This window comes from Biomphalaria glabrata, chromosome 17 (genome assembly GCF_947242115.1).
Source record: "Biomphalaria glabrata chromosome 17, xgBioGlab47.1, whole genome shotgun sequence".
Classification (NCBI taxonomy): domain Eukaryota; kingdom Metazoa; phylum Mollusca; class Gastropoda; family Planorbidae; genus Biomphalaria; species Biomphalaria glabrata.
The window spans coordinates 21,448,381-21,460,594 of NC_074727.1; the positions used below are offsets into that span (position 1 = coordinate 21,448,381).

The following is a 12,214-nucleotide window of genomic DNA, read 5'->3' on the forward strand; positions in this document are numbered from 1 at the left end:
ACTCCATCAAGTTTTATAGATAGATCTACCTCTTCGTCAGTATGCTATCTATGACTCGGTTAGAAACTTCATCAATGCTTATGAATATCACTTCATCTGTATGTTAAATATGGCTCCATTAAGGAACTACAACAACGCATTGACTCCATTAGAAATAAAACTTACAATTTGTTTGTGTGTATGTGTGTTTGTTTGAAACACGCATTTGTTCATAAACATTTCTTCAAGTTCAAGCTTTTGTCTACACAGATACACACACCTCCAGATTTTGTTCATTCATAAAAACAAATTTTTGAACCTTCAATTTATTTAATTTCAGTGCTTTTTAGTTTCCTCTTTTATCCAGATTGAACACACGCTGTATGAACACACGTTATATGAACACATGTTGATAAACACTCACAAAAGTATATTCTAATTTAGAAAACTCAATTCACGCACTTTGAACACCATGGCAGCAATGGAAGTCTAGGTTTAATATCCAACGACAATCTCAGTTCTAATTCTACTTCGTTTTTGGCAAAATTGATTCCAGGTTTTTGTCCAATCCAATGTCCAAAATGAAGCTTTTTTTTAGTATTTACTGGAAATTATTCCTCTAACATAACAAGTAAAATTACTTTATTGGTACGCCCATTTTTTTCATAACATAATTTAAGGTTTTATTCTTCAACACTCTCTGCTTCTTGACTACGATAGTGAAAAACAGCCGTTGGAACTCGGGTAAAATGAAGCTAATACCATTCACTAAAGTGGCTCTGATTCTATAATAGCGCTTTTTTTTTACCGTAAGGTTGAATTCCTGAGCTAATGGATACACGGACAGCACATTGTAACATATCAATACGATGTACTTGCAACACACGATGGTGTGTTAAACATTTTCAATGATCTTACGATAATATTATGGCTCTGTTGATCAATGCAGTCATGTAACATAAGTCATGTAACATAAGTCATGTGTGGTGTTAAGTCATGTGTATCCCGCCAACTTTTTTGAACACACATTTATACGAGGCTTTCTCCTAGACCTCACCCATAGGTGATCAATACAAACAGTAGAGGAGCAGTGTTTTCATTGCTGGGTATTTTCTCCTAGATCTCGTTTTAAAAAAAATATATTTATGTTTATTATTGTTTTAATATTTGTTTTTGAAATTGGGCGGAATACTTCGGTATTTTAGTATTTTACTTTAATGAGAGGAAGTAAGGAAGCCCACATGATTAAAATTCTCTCCTTTCTGGTCGTTGACTCCATTCATACAAAGTTGAGAACCTCTACATTTTACCCCTCAGTGCTTCATCCTAAAGTAGTGTAACGAAAAAAAAAAGAAGTGAACGCAATAGCTGAAGTACTCCCCCGCTCTTTTTTTTTATTTCTCTCTCTCTCCCTCCGCCTCCTCTTAACAAAAAGAGCACCATTACCCCCCCTCCCCCCTCACTCCATAGTACTTGTTATGGAACCTTTCTTTCTAGACTGTACCTTTTCACAACACTTTGCTAAAACACTTGAACACCTTTTTTAAACACCTTCGTTTAGTTCACGAAGACATTGCAATGTCGTTAAAAATGTCGCAATTACAACTCGGGAGGTCGCACAATGGGAAATGTAACGTGTGAATTAAATAGTCGCAGCCAAAAAAATAAACATGAAATAAACGTTGGCATTCACGCTTGATTGATTCATCGATCACTTTGTAAACGTGTGTGTGATTGATAGTTGATTAGTGGGCCCACCACTCTAGCCCCATGTAGACGTATACCTATCCATTGATTCAAGCATGCCTGGCAAATACTTATCATTCTTAATTGTCTTTAAAGTAAATTAAAATAATAAATAAAAAAAAAAGGGGGAAACTCCCTTTAGACGCTCGAGCACTGACGAGTACAATCGATCATTGGGGTGCATCAAGACCTGTTCCATTGATGTCATTGTTTTCTTGCGCCCTGGTGGGTAACTTTAAGACACAGAGCTACAGAGAGTGACACAATCTAACGTTCAAACGATGTCAACGGTCGCAGCACTTCATGATTACCGGTACCTCACTTATCACGTGGTTCGTTTGATAGTTCGAAGTACCGACAGATTCCTAACAGTTATCAGTGCTTGCTTGCATATAATTACCAACTCTAATTTAATCGCTAGTCATAGCTGCAGAATGAAGCAATTCAGTATCACCAAAAAGCTTCTTTACGGTCCAAAACAAAAAGCCAAACGATCACAAGACTAACCAATGAAACGATCTGAGAGTTTGCAACAATGAATTTGCATCTTCCAAGTCTAGAGCAAGTGATAGAACCTCGTGACGTCAGACTGTAAGAATTGAAGCGTAATATCAGAAATTCACCCAAGCACACGGGCTCTAGCTAAACTAGCATGCCTAGGGTTACCAGACACTAGCGTGCCTAAGGTTACCAGACACTAGCGTGCCTAAGGTTACCAGACACTAGCGTGCCTAAGGTTACCAGACACTAGCGATCCTAAGGTTACCAGACACTAGCGTGCCTAGGGTTACCAGACACTAGCGTGCCTAGGGTTACCAGACACTAGCGTGCCTAAGGTTACCAGACACTAGCGTGCCTAAGGTTACCAGACACTAGCGTGCCTAAGGTTACCAGACACTAGCGTGCCTAAGGTTACCAGACACTAGCGTGCCTAAGGTTACCAGACACTAGCGTGCCTAAGGTTACCAGACACTAGCATGCCTAAGGTTACCAGACACTAGCATGCCTAAAGTTACTAGACACTAGCATGCCTAGGGTTACCAGACACCTAAACGTCCAGAGGAAGACAGAAAGAAGGACGAATCCTTGGAAAGAAACGGAAAGCCTTTAAAGTGAGGACAAAAAAAAAACCTAGACAAACTAGATTTAAAAAAAAAACAAGAAAAACATTTTTTATGTTTTTAAAAAAATACAAGGCTTATACGAAGTGTATTTATAACAATCAGTCCTGTAATTAAATGTGTAATAGATCTAGACCAACAACAATAAATCTGTGCGATTAGAAATATTTTTACAATGGTTTAGCGCTATTTCATGCTTTTAGCTTTCTCACTACGCTATGATCCTATCATTTATCTGGACCAGTTGGGGAAATGAAGGGAGAATGGGATATCTGAGTAAATTTTAACGTAATCGCTTTTTTAAAAGGATTTATATTTTTAAAAAAGGAAGGAGGACGACATGAATTCGAACTAATGGCTCAAGCCTCCACTAACCGTGACTAACCAACACACTAACCACTCTGATATTGAGTAGCTCATAATAAAATAGAAGATTGTATAGTTATCTATTGTTTGTTTCAAATTTAATCTAAAGCTGCGACCTATAAATTCACCTTATACCAACACTTCTATCATGTGAAATTTCTTTCCCTTGTTCGACATACCAAACAAAAATAATTGATTACCAATAGTTAATTAATTAATTGGTTAATTTTTTAAAATTGATTCTTTTGTTGTCAGGTAAAAGAAATATCTGTGCAAATTTTCATCTTGATCCGAGATTGAGTGTGGGAGGACTAACGTGTACAAACTTTTTACCAGACAGACAGACCGAGCCTTTTCACATTTAGACCAATGCAAGCCGGACAGAGAACACGGCCCTAAAAGGGAGGACATGTCCTCCTTCTGCAGGACGTCTGGTAACCTTATACATAGAGAAAGACCTATAAACATAGACTCCATAAAGTGTGTCCTTACATAAAAATATTATTCTTAGTCTACAATTAATTAAAACCTGCAATTTCTAATTGTCCATAATTATCGGTCGGACTGTGTGTCGATACACTGACTGCATTGACTATGTATCGATACACTGACTGCTTTGACTATGTATCGATACACTGATTGATCATTGAGCACCTCACGCGAGAAACTACGTCATCAGACTCTGGGGGATTTCCGTTTCCCATTTCTTAGTGCCATGTCTATTGATCTTACATGGAACTAAGGATCTAGGAGCGATGACTGTGCATCTTATGAATACATACTTAACAAAGGCCAATAAATAATAGGGGAAGGGGGAGTTTACAATCAATAGCGCTGTGGTGAGCAGGGGAGAGGGTATATGATGTAATGAATGGGTCTCAACGGAGCTTTTACACGACTCCTTTAATGGTAAGCAATTTCATCCACCTCGTTGGTTAGTCTTGTGTATGAAATAGAGAGAGAGAGAGAGAGCTTATCTTCCTTGCTACCTTAATCACTCAACTTGGCTACACTTGAGGCCAGAGGTCTAACAAGAAAAACCTAAAAAATACTTTAAAAAAAAAAGCTTAGACGAAGTGTAATTTTATCAATTTGTTTGGATCAGAAATGTAATTAAATTTGAAATGGATCTAGACCAACAGGCGGGGGGGGGGTATCTTATTTCTGGGGGGGGTGGGGGGGTTCAAACCCCGACCCCTGCTGGCTACGCCGGTGAATAGGAACAATGCTTCTAAGGCGGCATTTTTTCAATGAGTGTCAGAAAACAAGTTTATTTAGTATGAAGTTATAGCTTAAATTTTGTCCATTTTACAGTACACAGTTATTGTACAGAGGGGTATATATGAGGGGTGCTATTTCATTTTGATTTAATAGAGGAGAGTTAATTAGAGGATAAATAGAATATGCCTACAGCGGTTTAGCTGTCTACCAGCAGTTTGGTGCTTCAAGTCAACGACCTTCCATAACAGTCTGCGCACTATACAATGCAAGTGCTGGGATTTGGTTCACAAGCTTAAGAAATAGATCTATAGTTCAAGAAAAGTTTCTCGACAAATTTTTTTAGGGAAAACAATTTAGTAGGAAAACTCTTTCAAGTTTCTAGCCAATCATATTTGAGGGTTAGTTTTTCTTTGTGTCTCAAAATTACGGCGTCGCTGCACATAATTCTCACAGTTCAATATGCGCATAATTTGATTTGCTCCCCTCTTTGGGGGCCCTTGCAATTTGCGTAATATTTAATGTTTAATGTAACTCCCCCACACTCATTTGGGAGCTCCTCAAGTCTCAAGTGGGGTCCCGGGTGGATTTTCAAATTCTCCGACCTTCTCCCCATGCCCTAGCTACGCCACTGCCCCCCTCAAGAAATATGAATATAGTAATCCCTTCAATACTCACTTGTGGCATCATCCGAAAGCTGTGTGGCATCTTTCTCTTCACTGCCGTCACCTGGAGTAACATTAAGAGAAGAAGTTATTGTATTATTATGTTATAAGAACTCCATTACCTATAAAAATAGCGTGTCTGAAATAGCATCTGACAAACAGTCCAACTCCTGACCTACCTACGTGGCTTAGATTTTGGGTCTGGCGGAACTGTTGTCACTGACAGGAGAAGCAACTAGCGCCTAACCTAAACCAATAAGATTTATACAGGAGTGGCTCGTTAGTCTAAGCTGGATACCCACCAAGGAGAAGGAAAACTTTGAATCTATATCTCTGTTTCCTTGCGGCTATATCCAAACATGGGAAAGGCAACAGGTAACAGAAAACGACGAACTAGTAGGCCCATGTGCAGGAGAAAGCAATTACATTGCGGAAATGGAAGGTATCAAGAATGCCCATAGGGCATATAGAAAGACGTATAGAGACTGCGGCACCGGCCAATGTAACTCTCTTTACAGACTCACTTTCCTGCGGCACCGGCTAATGTAACTCTCTTTACAGACTCACTTTCCTGTGGCACCGACCAATGTAATTCTCTTTACAGACTCACTTTCCTGCCTGCAAGCTCTCGAGAGCCCAGAGACATGACCTACACAAACTGTCTCGCTTTGTACGGAGACAAGCAGACCCTACCGAACACTGCCAGAAACCTGGATTAATCCCAGTACGGAGCCATAGTGCATGGAGGCTTACAAATGGTGCTTGGAGAGAGTGGCTCTGCTGTGGGGGCGACTTCGTTCCAAGCTATTGCTCAAGTTTTTCTCTTTCTCTTGGATGAATCCTAGTCGCCCACACCTGAAGGAGGCCTACGTATTGTTTTATTGTTACAAAGTAATAAGGTTTACACTGAAACGTAACAGTAACAATGTATACAATAATACACAAGAGGTATTTGAGTGAATAATGCATATGGATAAATAAATGAACATACCTGTAAGGACGCTGCCAATGCCAGAATCGGAAGACGTTTTTGGAACTCTTGCTCTGTGAAGGTAATTACATTTGTTTAGAAAATATTTTTATTCATGTCACTTCATATACAAAACTTGACATACAAAACTGAGGCACATAGGCAAATCTACTAAATCTGAATAAATACGATCAAATATTTCAATAATTTTCTTTTGACACATTGAGAGATATCAGTATCTTAATAAGCTATAGTTTAAAACGGACAACGGACAACACATACATATATGTCAAATCGGTCATATATGATACTTGTGTACACCCATAAAGAGAGAATTTTTTTTTTATGACTGCAAGGTTACTAAATATAGTCTACATAAATTATGATTAATACAAGTCATATAGCATTAGATTTTCCTTTATTTAAGCTCATCATAGAGAATGAACAAAGTATAAAACAAAAGTTTGGTCTCACTTGTTGGATTCGTCAACTTCTTTAGGCTGAAACAAAAAAAGAGAGAAAAAACAACAACTTTATGAAGAGGAAATATAATTGCTGAAACTCAAGGCACTATTAGTAATATGTAAGTTTACGTTCGCAAAAAAGTAACAGAAAACAGAAAAAAGAACATATTTATGCAAATCAATGATGACTCCTCAAATAATTATTAATTTTAAAATGGACACTCTAGTGCCACAAACATGGTATACTGCACCTTCTTTATTACTTTGATTTTTTTGTCCTTTGTTGATGTGTATTAATTTATACTACAAAAATACTGGATAACAAAAATATATTGTAATTCCCAATTTTATTACTTTCGATATCCACACCGGAATTTGGCCCTTTTTTTTTTTATTGATGGAGGCAAATCCTTAAATAGATAGTTAATTTGTGGGTTTGATGTAAGGAAAGGTTAGGGTTAAGGTTAGAGTTAGGGCTAGAGTTAGGGCTAGGGTTAGAGTTAGGGTTAGGTTTAGAGTTAGGGCTAGGGCTAGGGTTAGAGTTAGGGCTAGGGTTAGAGTTAGGGTTAGGTTTAGAGTTAGGGCTAGGGTTAGAGTTAGAGTTAGGGCTAGGGTTAGAGTTAGAGTTAGGGTTAGGGTTAGAGTTAGGGCTAGGGCTAGGGTTAGAGTTAGGGCTAGGGTTAGGGCTAGAGTTAGGGCTAGGGTTAGAGTTAGGGCTAGGGTTAGAGTAAGGGTTAGGGTTAGAGTTCGGGCTAGAGTTCGGGCTAGAGTTAGAGTTAGGGCTAGGGTTAGAGTTAGAGTTAGAGTTATGGCTAGGGTTAGAGTTAGGGTTAGAGTTAGGGTTAGAATTAGGGCTAGGGTTAGAGTTAGGGCTAGAGTTAGGGCTAGGTTTAGAGTTAGGGCTTGGGTTAGGGTTAGAGTTTGGGCTAGAGTTAGGGTTAGGGTTAGAGCTAGGGTTAGAGTTAGGGTTAGGGTTAGGGTAGTGCTAGGGTTAGGGTTAGAGTTAGGGTTAGAGTTAGGGCTAAGGTTAGAGTTAGGGTTAGGCTAGAGTTAGTGCTAGGGTTAGGGTTAGGGTTAGGGCTAGGGTTAGGGTTAGGTTTAGTGTTAGGGTTACAGAATTGAAAAGCAAAGTATTTAACAACCAATTAATGCGTATTATTTGTTTTCTTCACTAAATGAGCACTGTAGAATCACGTTTTAAAGATCTTTGTAGTCCTGACACTTTCCTTGGACATGTCTCAGAAGTTCTAAAAAAAAACTTGACTCCTCTTACGTCAATAGTCTTACAGCAGTACACTAAGACATTTCTTTGCAAATAAGAACAATTTTTAATAAATTTAATTGGCCTAATTTAACATTTGCGCACCATCTAATTTTAGATTGATCAATTACGTAACAAGAAAAATAATGAAATTAAATTTGTTGATATATGATTAGTTATTGTCTTTTAAATGCCTTATAAATTGATTACACTTTAATTGCGTAATTTTTTTTTCTGGTGCATTACGGCAATATGGTCAAGCTTTCAAGTCTACTGTCACATATCAAGATCATAGGAAACTAGTTAACCAGCGACATAGCATACGCCGCTATTTTGCAGGGCGGCCATATGCCACTGCAACCTATGCCACCGCAGTGGGCCCCACACTTTCATAGGACCCACGCTAATTCTAGATGTAAATTATTAAATTAAACTATTTTATAACTTATAACAGATTTCCCGCGGTTGCCTGATTTACCAGGAGCTCCTGGAAATCTACTGAAATTGCAAAATATACGAAAAAGTCATGGAAATCTCCGGAAATTATTAAAAATCTTTTGAAAACTCATTCAAATCTCCTGAAATATATAGATAAAAATTGTCATTTTGGAGTGTCATTCAATATTGAAAACGCCAATCCTACGCGCGATAAATAAAAACGGCATTATGCATTAGCCGTAACTGTGTAATCTGGTGAAAGAAGCTTCTCGCGCCTCAAAAGAAGATTTAATTGAGGTCAACAATTCTCGTAGATAGATTGAAACATTAGGTAATTCTTGCTATTGAGCGTGATCTATGTAGGAAACAGAATTATTATGATATACTGTATGACTTCGCTATACGTAAAGCTCGTAAAGTAATTCTGTACGTAGTAAAGAATAAATAAAATAAAAAGACGAATTTATTTTCCAATACAAACTCTTAATTTTCACTTATTATCCGTATCCCTACCCAAACTTGGCCCCACGAAATCCGTTTCGCATAGGGCTCTACAACGGTTGAGTCCAGCCCTGCTTTTTAATGACGGGTGAATACAGAGTAGATTACATGTTTTCTACCCCCCCCCCTTTTTTTTCGTCTCTAAAAATATGTTGGGTAGAAATAAATAAAAGAGTGATCTTTCCATGACTTCCTGGTCACAATGGTTACGTCCAGTCCTGCTATTTTGTGACGGGTGAATACAACTTGTTCTTCTCCCCCTCCCTTTTTTTGTTTCGTAAGGTAACTCTAGTACGACTTTTAGAAATAAAAGAGTGATCTTTCCTTTACGTGGTGTCCAAACTCTTGAGCCACAAAGAGAATTATATATGTAGATGGTCATAACACAGCTTATCAATGCCTTACTTGCACACACTGAACATGATAACCAGGGCCGGCCCTAACATTTGATGGGCCCTATGTGAAATGGATTGCGCGCGGCCCAATCAGGGTAGGGATAAGGATAATAAGTGAAAATGAAGATTTTGTATTAGAAAATAAATTCATCTTTGCATTATATTTTTAATAAATGAAAGCTAAAGATGCCGTTTTTTTATCACGCGTAGGATTGGGGTTAACCATTTTGATTGACACCCCAAAATGACAATTTTGTCTTTTTTAAGGACATTTTTATGAGTTTCAGATTTCCAGGAGCTCATTAAAAACAAGGAGACTACGGGAACCCTAGTATAAGTTATAATGGTTTAATTTTATAATTTACACCTAGAATTAGCACCAGGCTTATGAAAGTTTGGAGAAGTCATGTTCCAGATGTCATGTTCCAGATGTCATGTTCCAGAAGTCACCCAATAAAACCTGCTCAACCGAAAGATCATCTCGCTTAGACATCACTTAACGTGGTATAGACAACTTCACTTATCTGGGAAGCATAGTATTGTTACGAATGAACAGTGACAGTTAGAGGTCACTACGTGTGACCTCGGCGAGATGACACTGCAGAAGGTGTCCTCTGGAATCGACATGTATAAACAACAACAGGATGTGATGTTTCCTTCCATGTTGTTCCAGAGGATACTAGCAGTGTTTTTGCAACAATAGACAAGCGATTAGGGACTCTTTATAAACCAGAGAGTCCATGTGAAAAGAGTCAGTACAGTCGTCGTTACTGTTGTCTACTGTGCGAGACAGTAGAAGAGAGTGGACTTGAGCCGTTACAGTCGATACAGTTGATGTAAGACGTATACGCTACATGTTGCAGTGACGAATTGTTATAGTTATTTTTCAATAAATTTATAATAAGCTGAAAGTTGAGTCGTCAAGTTCTTTGCAGTGTTTTTATTTGTGTGCCTACTAGTACATTTAGCCAGAAGATTCAGAAATACGTAACAGTATCAAATGACGCATTGCTTTAAAGGGAGGTTGAATTGTGATCAGGGATAGTCTTGCTTTTGGAGGTCTCCAAGTGAGAGTGTGGCGAAAAAAAAAGCTCCGCCTGTCTTCAAAAATCAGTGTCTACCAAGCATTGGTTCTCTCAACCCCTCTTTGTGGATCTGAGACAAGAGTACTTTATAGAAAGTAACTAAGACTTCTTGAACGGCTTCACCAAAGATATTTGCACACCATCATGGACATACGGTGGCAAGACCGCACTACAAACAGCGATATTCTTGCGAAATGGTATGAGCTTCTTATAGTCCGACAGTCACGCTGGGCAGGGCACCTTTGTTTTTAGTGAACTGAAAGGTGGTCGGCGTAACAGAGATGCCCCACAATAACGCTTCTTTGGAATACTAACGCGATGTTTTTAAGTCTCTTAGGAAAAAATGCGCTATTTTACTTTGTTACAAGGTGCACATTTTACCCTAAAACGTAGAGATTTTGCATCACTTGATGCTTCGAATTAAAGCCATAATGAAAATACTAATTGCAATATTAAATGTCAAAACGTAACCATTTTAGAAGTTACACTGCAAAGACTTTCTTCCAAGCCAATAATAACCCAATAGTTTTACTCAAAAGATGCATTGTAAAACGACACGACGTGAGTTGTGGTTTGTCTAGACCAGTGGTCTTCAACGGGGGCGATATCGCCCCCTAGGGGGCGTTTTCGAGATTTTGGGGGGCGCTGAGAGCCAAAGGGGCGGTAGGGGGGCGCTGGGCACAAAATGGGGCGGTAAAGGGGCGCTGGGCATAAAGGCGGAAAGAGGAAACTAAAGGTGCTCTGAAACAAAACAAATTTTAAAATTCTTCAACATTAAACTAAATATAGACAAATTATAGTTAACTTGCCTCTAATTTAAGAATAGGAACAGCGTTAGAAATTGAGTTCAGGAATCCCATTTTCTATTTTTAAAATTCTTACTGTTTTGCTATGATTGAAGTGTATTTATTGTTCATGGATCTCGCGCATATAAACGTTTAAGATTTGATAAACAAAGTAGGTAATACGCCTTTTAGATTATAGTTTATTTTATCTACATATGTTAATATATTAATATGTAAATGTTAATTGCAAAAAAACATTACAGGTAACATTTAATAGAATAATTTAACTTTTTAAAAACAAAAAACATTCATAAAATGTTACGAAAACTCACTGGTATGTCATGTAATATTTCCTTGAGATTTAGGGAATTGCCACTAGAAAAATAGTAAGTTCTACTTTGATGGCATTTTCAGATGAGGTTATGAAACCAAGTCGGCTTCACGAACATATAGCGATATCCAAAAATAAGTTAATAATATTCATGAACAATTATAAAAATCTACATTTAAAACAATATTAAAAACAAAAAACAGCAAAGCAGGATATGTTTTAGTGGCTTCTTAGAAAAATGCATAGCTTTTTTTAAAATTCTTATGATATTGTTGAAAAATTGATTAAAACTAAATTTATTTTAAAACATGTGTAACACAAAAATACTTTTTTTCTGTCAGAGATCAAATATTATTTCAAAATTGTCTAGTTATGTAGCTTATGGGGACATATAGGAAACCATCAGTGGTTGGACGCTACAATGACTTCATAGGTAATATAGAATAAAGAACAGATCTATTCACTATTCACATTGTGAGTTATGATACACAAGAAAAGTTTAGCCCGCAATTTCATTTCTATTTGAATCTAATTATAAAACTGTAAATAAAATACAAACCCATGCCGAAAATAAGCGCATCTTTCAACAGTTTGGTGAAACAAATGATGAAAAAGATGTTAGACTCTTGTTGTAAACTGAAGTTCGCTGGATTTCAAAAGGGGTTTGTTAATGGTTATGGCTCGTTTTTTAAGCTCTTAAATAATTTTTTTTTTTTGAGAAACGGGAACATTCAACGGTTGGCGATGACTTAAAGCAGGCTAAAAAAATTGTTTTACATGGTAGGAATCTAACACAAATGAATGAAACGAACCTCCGACTGCTAGGAAAGAGATTGACTTTTATTGATAATATCATTTTCTCTTTTATCGAGATATTAAATCTATTTTA

At 37.5% G+C, this 12,214-nt stretch overlaps 1 protein-coding gene across 5 annotated transcripts in view; it reads right to left on the bottom strand.

Annotated features, from left to right (window-relative positions):
• LOC106067373 (uncharacterized) overlaps nt 1–12,214 on the bottom strand; it is an 84,382-nt gene that overhangs the window by 27,457 nt on the left and 44,711 nt on the right. For 4 of the 5 annotated variants that reach the window (XM_056015690.1, XM_056015692.1, XM_056015688.1 and 1 more), the window contains 3 exons: nt 6,540–6,565; nt 6,087–6,139; nt 5,109–5,159 (listed from right to left, as the gene is read on the bottom strand). In XM_056015690.1, coding sequence (XP_055871665.1) covers nt 5,109–5,159; nt 6,087–6,139; nt 6,540–6,565 — 130 coding nt within the window. The remainder of the gene's footprint in view (nt 1–5,108; nt 5,160–6,086; nt 6,140–6,539; nt 6,566–12,214) is intronic. The other variant, XM_056015691.1, reaches the window with a different exon arrangement.